Source organism: Melanotaenia boesemani, chromosome 13 (assembly GCF_017639745.1).
Source record: "Melanotaenia boesemani isolate fMelBoe1 chromosome 13, fMelBoe1.pri, whole genome shotgun sequence".
Lineage (NCBI taxonomy): Eukaryota > Metazoa > Chordata > Actinopteri > Atheriniformes > Melanotaeniidae > Melanotaenia > Melanotaenia boesemani.
In genome coordinates, this window is record NC_055694.1 from 22,659,954 (window position 1) to 22,674,794 (window position 14,841).

At 36.8% G+C, this 14,841-nt stretch overlaps 1 protein-coding gene across 2 annotated transcripts in view; it reads left to right on the top strand.

The window, feature by feature from the left end:
• The window catches only part of cep104 (centrosomal protein 104), a 35,534-nt gene that overhangs the window by 12,791 nt on the left and 7,902 nt on the right, over window positions 1-14,841 (top strand). For both annotated transcript variants that reach the window (XM_042003963.1, XM_042003964.1), the window contains 8 exons: window positions 583-756; window positions 7,379-7,555; window positions 10,412-10,612; window positions 11,354-11,437; window positions 11,707-11,788; window positions 13,056-13,122; window positions 13,202-13,310; window positions 13,467-13,605. In XM_042003963.1, the coding sequence (XP_041859897.1) occupies window positions 583-756; window positions 7,379-7,555; window positions 10,412-10,612; window positions 11,354-11,437; window positions 11,707-11,788; window positions 13,056-13,122; window positions 13,202-13,310; window positions 13,467-13,605 (1,033 nt within the window). The remainder of the gene's footprint in view (window positions 1-582; window positions 757-7,378; window positions 7,556-10,411; window positions 10,613-11,353; window positions 11,438-11,706; window positions 11,789-13,055; window positions 13,123-13,201; window positions 13,311-13,466; window positions 13,606-14,841) is intronic.

Sequence of the window (14,841 nt, forward strand, 5' to 3'; positions counted from 1 at the left end):
AAGAGAATTGGCTTGGTGTGAAATATCAGACCATTAAGGCATAGTGATTACGTTTACTTTCTCCCTTTCAAAGTGTCTTACATGTCATATTTGCTGAATTCCTGTTTAAAACCAATTAACATTCCTTTAAAAAAACATGAGCACTCACACACACACATCAACACCCTCTTAACAATGTCTCCACTGTACCACATGCAAACCCAGGTCTCTCCCCAGAGCTGGCTTGTTTAAACAAACAATTTTGACAAGGATGGCCTTGTAATCACCCTCTGAAAGTGGCCTACAGCTTGTATGGTAATGAGATAGGCAGTGCAGTAATAATTTCAAGGATTTATTTAAAGTGATACACTGTTAAAAATCCCATGGTATCCAGGGTGTGAATGTAGCTGTTAGTTATATGCCTTTACAGTGTAAATCTATCAGGTAGATTTACACCAAACTTCACATCTATGGTTGGTGGTTTATTTAATAAATGAAAGATAAATAGATCATTTCAATTTCTAGACTCTGGTAGCGTGATGCTAGCTGTTTCGTTATGGAAGGTCCGCTTGATTTTTAGCTTAACTTCATGTGGTCCCTTAGGTTTTCCATGCATCACTGAAGCTTCTGCGGCTAATTCTGGACCAGCTTATCCCAGGTCTAGGCCTGGGCCGAGCTGAGGCAACACACTGCTTGGAACAGACATTTCCCAACCTGCTGGTCAGGACTGGAGATTCTGCTAGCCGCCCTCGGGCTGCAGCCATCGCCTTCATACAGGTAACACACTGGAAATGTAGGTTTGATTTAAACCAGTGAGACAGTTTCAAGTAGAGGTAGACACCTGATTTTCCATCAGCCTTTTGCACTTTCTGGTCTACTGTGATTTCAAACATGAGTTGTTGTTCACAGACTGTTGTTTTTCATGGGAAAAATTTGATGCGTCCCCGGGACACATCGATAGTGAGTTAGAAAAAAATAAAAACTAAAGATTTTTATGATGCACTAGTGCAGGGATCATCCAGTGGACCTCTTGAGCCACTGTCCTGCAGGTTTTTACATGTTTACCTGCTGCAATACACTTGAATCAAATTATTGATGGGTCATTAAGAGGCTTGTGCAGAACTTGACAACAATCTGTCATTTGACTCAGGTGTGTTGCAGACGGGAAATGTCTAAAACCTGCAGGACGGTCAGTGATCTCTGCACTAAAGTGCAGCATATTAGCCCTTTTCTCTACACTCAGAAAAAAATGCCATGAACTACAGTATTGGTATTTTAAATTTCTCTGTGGGTCCAGATGGATTTTGGTTCACATTAAAAAAAACTCTTGGATATATTATGTTAAGAGCATTTTTACTAATATGAAAAACTTTCCTTGTTCATCTACAGGTTTTTCAAATTCAGTAACGCAAAGAACTTGTTCAGTGGAGAGGGGCAGAGCGTTTGTCAGTTAAAGCTAAAGATCAGGACTGTTACTAAATACTGGTAGATAAAGGGCGAGTACAGATTTTAAATTCCTTGGATGTCATAATACAGTCTTCTAAGCAGACCAGTGTGGCAACTTACTAAAAGTGACTTGAGACTTGACTTGGACTTGCAAAAAAGGACTTGTGGACATCTCTGAGTTTACATGCAACATATGTATATTATACAAATGGTATATATTTAAATTTAGGTTTCAACACAGTTATGAAAAGAAAAAAGAGAAATTATGTCTTCACAAAACTTTTGAAACTTTCCTTTGTGCACATAACTGAAAGTGATGATCTCAAACAAAACACATTCCTTGTTAAATTAGGTCACTTGTGACACTAGACGGAACTGTAGAAGTGCGGAGTGCAGGTGGTAGAAAGTCAAGCTGGTGTTTTTTTTTTTTGTTTGTTTTTTTGTTTTTGGTGTCTTTTGTTATTTTGTAAGGGAAAGCTGGCGGCAGTATCAGTCTTTTGTTAAAGCAGAGAGAAACCAATACTTCTCTGGTATCATCTTAAACTGTCACAGCCCCCACTTTTTTTTTTTTTTTATAAATACAATCTTAACTACTAGAGCACTCTTTATGCCTCTATCTTCTGAGCCTTCAAGCCACACAGCCTGCTCTGTTTTTTATTTTATTTTATTTTTTATCAATTTGACCCAGTTTCACTTCAGTTTTTAAAGGTCCCATATTATGCAAAATTCACTTTCTAAAGGTTTTGTAACAGTCATGTGTCCACATAGTCTGTGTATGAGGCCCAAAAATGAGAAAATTCTGTCTCCTCTCTAATTTGGTTGCTCCACTTTTTAGTGAATGTGTGCTCAAATTGGTGAGTCTGAGATCTTTCCCTTTGTGAACTCACAAAGGGAAATAACCATGTCCCCGAGCTGAGCCTGTCCTCTAAAATCAACGAGCGGGCCCAGCAAAAGTTGGATCCTCTTAGATATTTCTGCCTCACAAACAGCAACTTTTTTTTGTTTTTAATATAATGGTACTAACTGGCAATTTTGCCGCTTTTCCCTGTCTGAGCCCATGTTTAATATTTTTTTTATATATTTTTTGAAGAGCAGTTTTGTTTACAGAACAGAGACTTTATTATCTATCATACTTATTGTTTTTGGTTGTGTTTGGTTTTCATTCATTGTTAATGAGACTGAGAGTCCGTTGTATTTATTGTTTTTGTTTTGTTATTTAAAATTTCTTCCAGTTCCAGTGTAAAATGTTCTTGATATATTAAAGTTTATTGATTTTTGAAGGGCATACTTGCATTATTATGGCATTGTCATTATATTAGTTGAAAATTGTCTCAAAATGACAACACATGACAGCTTTGCGAAATGTTATCACTTATCGTAATAATTTCTGAGAAAATTAATCACACAGCCAAATTTGTTATCGTGACAGGCCTAGGTAATACACTTTGAAAACAATGTTGTTGGACCTCTGGCACCCATATGAAATTGTTGAAAATATGTATAATATGGGACCTTTAAAAGATGTCAGTGACCATATAAAACCCTCAGATGCTATCCCTCCACGTCTTTTTAAAGAAGCTATTTCTACTGTTGTACCTTTTGTCCTTGACATTGTCAATAACAGCCTCAACTTTAGTGTGGTTACTGAGGTTTTTAAACATGTCGTTGTTCAGCCTTTGATTAAAAAACCTGGCCTTGGCCGATCAGTACTTCCTAATTTCAGGCCAATTTCCAAATTGCCATTCCTCTCTAAAACCCTTGAGAAATTTGTTTTTATCTAATTAAACACATCTTTAAACAGGTATGGCATACTTGAGAGTTTCCAGTCTGGTTTTTAAAGCCCTGCATAGTACAGAAAACGCGACATGAAGATTTTAAATTACATTTTTTTAGCTACTCATTTTGGTTTTACTGTTGACTGGTGATTTTAGATCTTACCGTTGCCTTCAATTCCGTTGATCATAGTATCCTGCAGCACTGGGTGGGCATCAAAGGCTCAGCCCTGGACTGGTTTCAGTCTTACCTCACCCATGGAAGTTTTTGTGTCAGTATAGAAGATTCTGTGTCCTCTACAGCTCCTCTCTTTTGTGGGATGCCTCAGGGTTCAATTCTGGGTCTGCTCCTATTTTCATTATATTTGCTCTCCCGGGGCTTGATTATAAAGAAACATGGTGGTACCAATGTTGCCTTCTTTTCTAACTTTTATTCCCTGGATCCTTACATTAAACTGAGGTTACCAACTTGGGGCTTCACATGGACTGTGATTTTAAACTTGACCAGTGGCAGTTTTTGCTATGTTCGATGTGGGCAAGCACCCAGGGTGTTTACATGCATATTTCTAGTCTTATTGTTGATTTTATCCTTTACTGTGTGTGTTATTTTATAAATGTTACTTTTTATCGTTTGCTTAAAATTCTAACGTACTTTGGTACAATGCTGTTTGTCTTTAATGTGCTCTAAAAATAAACTCAATTGGATAAAACTGATGTTTTAATATAGTTTTCATGATTAAGCTTAATAAAAGGTACATCAGTTAAAGGAAACAAAACTTAAGTTCCCCACCTCATTTTTCACCTTGACAGTTAAAGATTTTATCTCGCCGATGTGACGAACCGGTTAGTAATCATCCAAAACACGCATAAAAGTAGCTTTAGCTTGTAATGCCAAGGGTGTATAAACTTTTTTTCAGTCAAGAATATCACACTTGATATTTTACTTTAGTCAGTTCTCAAAAAAATGTTAGTTATATAAAAAAAAAAACAACAAAATGAATAAAAAACATCCTTTTTCTATTATTCAGGTATACTGCTTTTATCCTTGGGCACAGTTTCAGTAAATGGTTAATTTTTTTTGCTTAAATATTCAACTATTTTACACACTTAAAATTTGTAGTTTAATTTTTCATAGTTTTTAAATTATTGTTTCATAAGATTTACCAAGGTAATTTGGATTTTTCTTAACAGTGATGACGTATTTTTTACAAAACCCTGAACAAAGTCATCAGCACCATGTACAGCAGACAATTCAACTTTCCACTAAAAGCCAAGTAGAGCATAATTTTTGTAAACAGATTATAGATTTCTTCCTGTTGGTGCTGTTAATCCATTACTTTAATGGTTAATAGTTGCCGTGGTTAATAGTTGTCGTGGAAGCCAAGTAGAACATCATTTTTGTGAACAGATTATAGATTTCTTCCTGTTAATGCTGTTAATTCACTACTTTAATGGTTAATTGTTGCGTAGATCATTACACAATCAGTATAAAACTTGACAGTCATTCGCCTGTAGCCTATTGTACTTATTTTTAAGCTTATCAAGGTTTTTATATTTTTGTAGAACACAGTGGATAAAGTAATTTCTCCAGTGTGTGCAAAACTTAGTCCAGCTTTCCTCCAAAGGCAGCATTTGAAAAAGCTTACCCATGTTTGCTTGGTACAATACTGTATATCCGTGTATGTTTGGAATAAAGCAGCAGTTAAACTAAAACCTTTTATGTTCTCTTCTTTTTTTAATTAAATGCTCATGTGTTTCAAAGTAGGACCTTTCATTTCAGATGTGCATGGTCAGTCCTATAATAACTACAAAGGGCTCGCTAGTGCATATCTGGAAGTCTGACCTGAAAAGTGTGTATCCAGTCATTTTATAGTTGGCCATAGAAACAATGTCAAACCCCAAAATCATTTAATTTAAAGTGTTTTACATGGAATGGTTAATTCTGTTCAGAAAAGGTAATAATCTAAAATGAATTTAATCATTACAGGTTCTTTTGGTGTTGTTTCAAGTGTGTATTAAAAACAAGCTTTCTTAAAAATGTTGGATATGAGGTATTGCACTCTGCGGATTTTCTTATTTGTATATTATTTAGTATAATATTTTTATAATTACAGTATGTAGTATGTGGAAGTTAGTTTATGTTTATGACAATGACATCATTCTGGCGTCCCTTCTTGCTGTACTCTAGTTCTGCAACGACCTCTAAACAAGCCTTGTGTTATTTTCACCCTGACTTCCCGGACTGCGTCTGTCAAGCATAACTGGAGCCAAGCCGCCAGTTTGGATTATTACAGATGAGGTGTTGGTTTTTGTGCTGCCTGCTGGTGCTTTCCCATGCACTTTTGGATGAGTCCAGAGAGCGTCATTGGGTTTGGTACATGGGAAGATGACATGTATTTGCGTTACAGTGGAAGCTGTTACAGTGAACTCATGCATGGGTGTGTGTTGAGTAAGAAAGCAGCTCATAGACATAATTCTCAAGCCTGTCTTGCTTGTTTAGGAAGTGTTTGGAGGTCTGTTAGAACCATTACTGAATGCTTCTTTGTTATGTGCAAATTACAGACTTTTTGAGTCCCATACTTAAAGACATACAGTGGACATAAAAAGTGTACACATCCCTGTGAAAGTGCCAGGTTTTTTATAATGTAAAAAACTCAGACCATAATAGATCATTTCAAAGCATTTGCCACCTTTTAATGTGACACAAACTGTGCAATTTGATTGAAAACATTCAGCCTTCATTTATCTGTTAGGGAAATAGATATTGAAAATAAAAAATGTACACTAAGCTGGTTTCTTACTGTGGACACTGTTAAATTAATACTTTATTAAAGCACCTTTTGATTTAATCACAGCATTCACTTTTCTTGGGAAGACGTCTTATCGGCATGGCACATCTTGACAAGATTTGCCCAGTCTTCCTTGCAAAAATGCTCTAAATCTACCTAATTGCAAGGGTATTGCTTGTGCACTGCTGTCTGTACGTTAACCCACAGATTTTTGGGGGGGATTTAGGTCTGGGTTCTGGCTGGGCCGTTCCAAAACTTTAATTTTACAGAGTCATTCTTTGTTAATTTGGATGTCTGCTTTGGATGTCATTGTTCTGTTGAAAGGTGAAATTCCTCTTCAGTTTTAGCTTTCTAGCAGTCAGCCTAAGGGTCTGGGCCACAAGTGAATGGTATTCATAATTCCCTTAAACTTGACTAAAACTCCAGTTCCACTGTGCTTCACATGTTTTTTTTTTTTGTTTTTTTTTTTTGTCTTGTTTTTTTCTTTTTTTTCCTTTTTGTTTCTACCAAATGTACCTTTAGGAATTACTGTATGGCCAAAGGGTTTAAATGGTCTCATTAGACCATTAGACTATTTTCTCATTTGGGTTTGGGTGACTTAGTGTTTTTATTTGTTGTTTGTTTTGTTTTCTCTACTTGTATCTTTTTTCTTTATCAGAAAATGCTTACAACCTTAACCCATAGCCCAGTCATATGGAAAAAATAGAAGATTGTTGTTACATGTAGTATACAACCAATACATGCCAGATATTCCTGCAGCTCCTTCAGTGTTGCTGTGGGTCTTGTGATAGCCTCACAGTTCATTTCATTTAGTGGGGATGTCCAGTTCTTTGCAGCATTGCTTTGTCCCATACTTTTTCACTTTTTGATGACTGCCTTCTGTATGTTTTATGGTATATCTGGTGCTGTGGAGATTTTTTGTACCCTTCTTCCGTCTGATAGCTTAAATATTGAGATCTCTTCTGATGCTTTCTACACTCTTTGTGAAACATGTCTTTTGCTTCTATAGGCAACTGCCCAGCTTATTGTTCAGTGTGATTTTCCCAGATTTGTATTCCAATTGGATTGTAAAGGTTATAGGTCACATTTAAGGGAAGAAGTTGGAGTATGGTGGAGTATCTTCTGCTCACCCGATAAGGCTAAAACATAAAACAGAGACGTCATCCGACAGACATATTTCTGTGCTGTACTCTTGTATTTTCTGCCACGACTTGTCTCTTTGCAGATGCTCGCGTTGAAAGATAAATTACTGTGTGTGCCTTCACACAGATATTTGTCAGGGGATTACACACACACACTCTGCTTATTTCAAGGGTGTAAATCTACAAACATGTTGCCTGATTTCAACACTAGTCACTTAGTCTTTGTGTCTTTCTCATACCCCCTGTTTAGGAAATCGCTGTTTTGAAGGATGTCCGGGCCCTTCAGATTATCCCTGGAGAAATGGTGAAGCCCTTCAAATCCAACTTCCCCTCTCGCCTGGCTCAGAGTCGGGCTGAGCTACTCGAGAAACTACTCACAGAACTGGGAACAGAGAGCTCTGGCTTCACCTTGGAAAATGTTATCACGGTAAATAACCCAAATAATATGAAATGCTACTTTTTCCTGTGTATGTAATGCTTACATCTTTATTTGATCTGAGTTACTCTACTCCAACAAAGCTGATAGTTACTGTGGTTTTGACAATTTCCTTTAAGTAATGCCTCAAGCTCACAAGTTCATTTCATTATCTCCACGAGTCAGGTATCAGAAATAGAAAAAAAGGCATGAAATTTTGAAAGGCTGGTGTTGGATTTGATCGCGTTCACTGCCCCTATGTTTGCTATCCAAACAATAGCCACCACTAATAAATGGCATTTAAAGGATAGATGCAGCCTTGAATTTGTCATTTGACTGTCGTTTCGGGGGTTTTGGAGACAGCTGTGACAGCACAGGATAGGTCTGACAGCGAACCAGAGAGCACTGTGCTCATCAAATGGGTGGTAACAGCGTCCCACACCTATCATCTAGTAAGGCTCTCAATTATACATAGCCTTAACATTACTGTTCATTTCCTTGATAATTCTGCCAACTCCCCTTAGCTATGTTGTTCTAGCACAAAGCTATAAACACTTTTACTGTAAATCTGAAGACTTTTTATTGGTCTGTAGAGGCTGACTCACATTCAGTCTCAAATGGCTGATTGAGGAACTGCTTTTTTTTCTGCATTGTCCTAATATTTCATCCTTAAAGCTTCTTTTTGGGGAGAAAAAAAATCTCTTCATCTCATTAACTTTAGAGTCAGAGATTACAGAGTGACCTTAAAAAATCTAAAAATGCTTTGACTTCTGTGTTCTTTAGTACAGATTTTCTGCCATGTGAGAAATTTCCTTTGGGACACACTTAAGATTTTATAAGACTTTCTCTATAAAATCTAAAACAGATGAAATGGAAAAAAGTAATGAAAATACTTAATATTTTTACATGCTGTATATTTTGTTCCAAGGTTTCATTGCTTCTGTACAGTTTTTTGGAGGTGTTTTAGTCCCATAGTCTTTCTAGTCCAGAAATGGCAATTGCCATAAAGGCTAAATAAAATGCCAGGGTCAGATTTGTATAATACACATTCAGAATTAGCTAGTATAAAAGTAGATATCAATCAAGCGGATTTTCTCTTACATTTGGTGTAGTAATTACTGTGTCTTACGTTAACCCAGCCGCTTCCTGGCTTTCTGTGGCCATTGAGTTCAACTAATCAAGCTGTCAGTAAGCTGCAGGCAGTTGAGCCTGTGTTGTCACTGCTGGCACCCACATCCCCTTCTCTCCTTTAGTTCCCAGCAGTGACCTAATATCTGCATGCTAACTTTCCAGCTGTCAGCCTGAAAGGACAGGCCGACAGACTGTTCTGTCCTCCTCTCTAGTTTACTGCCAGTCCCCTCCCATCCCCCTATTTAACCCTCTGCTGTCAGTGAGAGCAGGTTATGTTTATCTGGGTTTCTCCAACTTCTGAAGCCAGATCATCACAAGTGGCTCTGTGAGACTTGCGCTTACATGTTTTGATGTGCTTTCTCAGAGCCAGACCCTTTTGTATTACCTGCCTAGTGTATTTGCTTTGAAAATATTTTCAGTCTGATTGAAATGCAGAGTTGTGTTTATTTCCACTGTTTGCACCTCTTTTAGCTGTCACATTCAAGAGTTGGAGTAGAAACATGTAAAAGTGACCATATTAAAACTTAAACTCATGTGATATTAATTTGTTAGCTTGCTTTCCAAATTCTGTCCAGATACTGTTTTTCGTCATAAGGCCTTTATCAGCCTCACCTTGGCCAATCAGGACTGTGACAAGGTTATTAAAATATTTTTGGATCCTTGATTTTCTTTTCAGCTGTGAATTTCTTTAGCCATGCGATTAAATCAAATCTGATTGTGTTAAATTACGGGAATCACTTAATTTTTTTCTTATAAAATGTTTAAGATTACTTAATAATTCTGATATTAAACATTAGTATGCAAGCACCTTACAGATAGTTATCCTCTTTCTCGTAGCAGTAAAATCACAAATAACCAAAATGGTGCCTAAAATATACACTAGCATCTGTTTTCTTTTTTTTTTTTTTGTTCGTTCAGCTCATGTGACAAGCCCCCTGTACATCTCAACAGTGGTAGCTTGGCTATTGTTTAAACATTTTTCCTTTTTCTTATGCTGTTACCTGGGCGATCTGCTCTGAGGCGGGGGCCGGAGTGAAAAAAGGGGGTGATTGAATTTCCTGTAATTAAAATGTGAAGTAGCCAGCAGAGACAACAGAATAATGGCAGGCTGTCCCTGAGCCTGTTGAGAAAGCGATGGGTGGCTTTTGTACACTGTTTACCTCTGCATATTAATGTTCCCCACTGGCCGGTTATATTTGTGATGTGACTCTCCTCACAGATATTGTGTTTAATAATGGCTCTGTTTATGTCATGATATTCTTGCTCAACAGTGTTTCTGTGTTAGACATTAAATAAGACTGCAAATATGGTGAAAATTGTTTTACAAAACTTTTCCCTCTATGATGGTATCTGCCAAACAGAAGCAAATGTAATAAAAGGGTTTAAAAAAGTGCTTTTGTACAAATTCTAATAAAGTTATGTAATGAAAAAATTCTGAATGTAACCCTGCTGTAGTATGTGATGAATTTGCACATGTGCTAACATCAAATGTTAGAAGATAAAAACTACGTCATCTACCTGGTTGTGCGTTCCCTGACCAAGGACTTAATTTTCTTAAGGCAATTTAGCTGAAATATTAGGTTTTAATAAACACGGTACACATGCATGTGCTCCACTTACCAAATCTTACTGGTCATTTATATTTATTTCTTTTTTGTTTTAGTTTTAGAATATAACAGTAAGATGTTATTGCAACTATTCTTTCATGTTCATAAAATGCCTGATGTTCTCTGTCAGTTCTGTACAGCTGCATTGGCGCATAGTGCAAAAGCAGTTCGAGAACTGGCGGTGCGCACCATCTTATCCATGTACCAGCGCCACGGAAGTGCTATTCTCGGCTACCTACCACCCAACGATACGTCCACACGGAAGAACTTTCTTTTTAAAACCATCTTTGATGGCTTTGCTAAGATTGATGGCAATCTGGTGGAGACTCAGGCAAGTGTCTTTGTCCTTAACTATAGTTTAATTAAATTTAGAAAAATGTTGGTGTAAACAAAAAATACAAGAATAACTAAATTCTTTCTTTTTTTTTAACCTAAAAATAAACATAAAAAATCTCTGACATATTCCATTGTTGAAATAAAAGAATATACTAATATATTATAATATATTTATTTAACTGCAAATTCAATGGAGTGTTTATCAATGTGAACAGATTGTAGTCATTGAAGAGCAGCTGGTAGCTGGACAAGGAAACTGTTAGATAAAATAAACAAAAGTATTTTTGTTCTTGTGGAACATGTAGTACAGTTTTTACAAGATACTATTGATTTATTTGTCAAAGTTGATCATAAGGAGACAGTTTAGTGTTTTTTTTTCCTGCAGAAAGCAGTCGTCTTTTCCATTTTGATTTCTATTTTAAAAATTTGTTGAAAGAATTGACAATCTAATATACATTAATATATATAATATGTACATATATATGTTCATATACAACATATATATACATGAGCATATGTTCCTTTGAACAGTTTGTCATCACATATTGTAAAATAAATATATATATATATATATATATATATATATATATATATATATATATATATATATATATATATATATATTGTGGTTAGGAAAACTTGTAAGATAAAATGTTACCAGATTGAAAATGGGAGACACAGGGTATTGTAGTGAATAATTACTCAGTTATTTAATGGCATGCAATTATCCCCTTAGTCTTCAAGGAAGGGTGTTAGAGAAAAAGAAAAGGAGGAGATTCATTCGCTTCAGGAGCAGCTGGCTGTCTTGAAAGAGATCACAGTAGGTGGAGCTGTCATCAGTGTGCAATTACATCACTTCACCAAGCAAATGCTAATTTCTGTTTATGACTTCACACAGACTTGGTCAAATTTTCACTCTGTAGGTGGTCACACACTTAATTCTTACAACATTTACACATTATATCCACCTTTTATGCAAAACTATCTGTGTCTGTATGTCTCTGCTGAAATGCTGTGCATGAATCCAGTTTTTTGAGTTGTGCTTTCTGGCATCTCTTACAACTCTTTTTTTTCTGTTTGCTTGTGTAGGAAAGAGGAAATGAAAGTTCCGAAGGACAAATGCCCAAAAGACGGCATCATGGAGTTGTGTCCCAAAAAGCTGTCAAAGGAAGTATGTACATGTGCACAAATCATTTTAGTTTGGACTTGTGTCATTTTATGTTAATCAGCATTATGTCTGAATGCTTTGAGGTGTGATCAGACTTTGCTTAAAGGAACTAAAGACCAACAAAGATTGGGTACTATGGAAGTGCAGGAGGTGAACACACTGACTCTTATTCCATGAAATTGTGACATGGTTATGTGCAAATGGAAAAAGGCCTCGAAAGCTTAAAAAAACCCAAATCACTGACTATTTTTACAAGGATAGGCAGCTTCACATGGTCTTTTGGGGGTCTAAAGTAACCTGTATTGCTCATTTGATTGGCACTATCATTAACTATAAAGATACATTGAATGAATACATTCAATGTTTCATGCAGCGAAATTTTTTCCCATACAAACGGTCCAAGATTAGACAACAACATATAGAACAAACAGGATCAGGCAGACCGAGGCAGCAGCCGCCATGCAGCGCACCATTTTCACAGATGGAAAAGATAACATGAGGGGGGGTAACGGATGAGGCTAGAAAAAAAAGGCATCTCTGCACTGGGTCTTAATGAGCCCAGTGTAGAGATACAAAAAAAACACACCTCTGTACATGAAAGCACATAATTCAGACATTCACAACATAAGAAACACATGGCAGTGGGGGAGAGAGGTCTCCCAACGCAGCTAAGTGTGGACTCAAGATGTTTCTGCTTTTATAGTATTAGAGAAAGCCTTTCACTCTTAGTGTGCCGTTGTTGTTTATGTTGCATGTGAATATACATGTGTGTATGCCTTGAAACTGGAAGGTTTCCAGTCTCTTGACTGTGTAGTCTGAATCCAAGCACAACGTAAGTGGTGAAGACAAGTCTAAAGTAATTCCTCAAAGCGTACACCAAGATAGGAGGGCAATAGTGGAGCAAAGTGTGCAGTGTCTCTACTACAGCTGCCTTTCAATTAATCCAAGTTCAAATTGTTCATTTGTGATCTAATTCTGGTTAAGCTTTTTTTTTTTTGTTTGTTTTCAAGGTTTTATTTATGGCCATGCAAACAATGACAACCAAGTCAAAGCATTACATGGGTTCCTTCTGTGTTCACTGCACATTACAGGGATTTCAGGTGATGGAGAGCATCCTATAGGCTACCATTAGTGTTTTTTATGTTTTGTAAAGTATGTAGTATTGTTGTTATTTAAGAGCTCTAAATATCTTTTGCTTGACACTTGGAAAGGAGACTTATAAATTATTGTAGTTTTGCCAGTTAGCAGATGCTTTTATATTTCTTTTCAGGTGTCACAAAAAGCCCAAAAAGAGCAACATGTGTAGATCTACAGCAATCTATCAAGTATCTGGACAAGTAAGTAAAGCAACACCCAAAGCAGTGTTTAGTGTTTCACTGGGATATGATCTGACAGAATCTCTGCAATCTGTTTCAGCTTGTGTATCTTCTGTGGTAAAAAGGACGAGTCGTTCACAGAAGATGGATTGGACCTTCACTACTGGAAACAGTGTCCAATGCTGCGGCGCTGTGACGAATGTAGACAGGTAGATTTTTTTACATTTCCAAAAGCCATTTCCTGTTTTGTTTTTTTTTGTTTGTTTGTTTGTTTGTTTTTTCTTTTCTATCAACTTGAAAATAAGTCATCTCAAAGCTGTTCAAGCAACCCAACAAAGAGATACAGCTTTGCATTGTGTTCACAGGTAGTTGAGATAGCCAGTCTCACAGAGCACCTGCTGGGTGAATGTGAAAACAGATCCAAGTTCAGCCAGTGTCAACGCTGCTCAGAGGCTGTGGCCACAGAGGATCTGACTTGTCATGTCCAGGGTCCATCATGTAATCGTAAGTTTGTTTGTCCTCCTAATGCTATTGGAAAGTTTCCAAAGTGATTTTAGGTTGTGTTTCTTTTCTTTTTTTTTTTTTTTTTTTTTTAGTTAAGTTCTTTAAACTTATCTAAATTGTTCATGTTTTAATCTAGTTTCTATTCCTGCTTAATCCAGTTGAGGTTTGTGTCAGAGTTGGCGCTTTCCACAGCTGCTATCAGGCAAGCGCCAGAGTACACCTTGGTCTCCAGTCAGTCACAAGGCCAAAGCAACTGCTCACACTCTCTACGAGGGTCAATTTGGAATCACAAATGAACCTATCATGCATGTTGTTGGACTGTGGGAGACAGTTGGAGTACTCAGAGAGACACGGGCATGCACGCTTATGACCTGTCAAGCAAATCTGAAAATAGAGTTGTTATAGCATTTTATTCAGTTACTGTTCTGTAAGCACAGAGTTTAGAATACATCTCAAAATGTAGATAACCCAATTTTGTAAAGACAACCACTAACATTCACTCCTAGGGACGATTTAGAGTGACCCCCCCCCCCCCCCCCCCCCCCCCCCTTTTTAACAAAGATTAAAAAAAAAAAGGTCACAGGCTTTAGGTAAATTAAATTAACTGCGTAAAGAAAAAAACAGTTAAAAAACTGAAACGCTTCATTGTTAGCCTTCAGATGAGCATCAGAAAGTGTAGCAAATTCCAAAATCTGCAGGAGAATCAAAGATTTCAAATCCCTGTTTGTGATGTTATGCAGAAGTTATAAAGCAGATAAGATCTTTCTAGTGACGTGTGAGAGGTTGGTTCAAAGTGGGAAAAACCTCACACGAGAGCCTGGGGCAGAACAAAGTAGGGCTTAATTAGTGAAGGCAAAGGAGGATTCCACTCTTAAAATAATGGAACAAAAAGACAAGATTTATGATTATAACCCCACGGGAAATGCTACATGGACAGGGGCAACCAAAAGAAGAACTCTTTTTTAATTCTTTGCATCAGTTTGATTTCTGGTGATGGAATATAGACCAAGCTAAAAAGATTACTGTCTTTAGAGTTAAATATATTGATGGTCTTGTCGTGCTGTTGAGCTGTTTTTCTGACTTTGGTAATGAAGACATTGACTGTATGAAAAGAATAATAAATTCTCAAGACTTTTAAAGTAAATGTTTTTACTTAGAAAACCAAGTTTGAGGGGAAGCTCCTAGGTCTTTCAACAATACAACTGAAAGCAAACATCTAACACTACAAAGTTATGC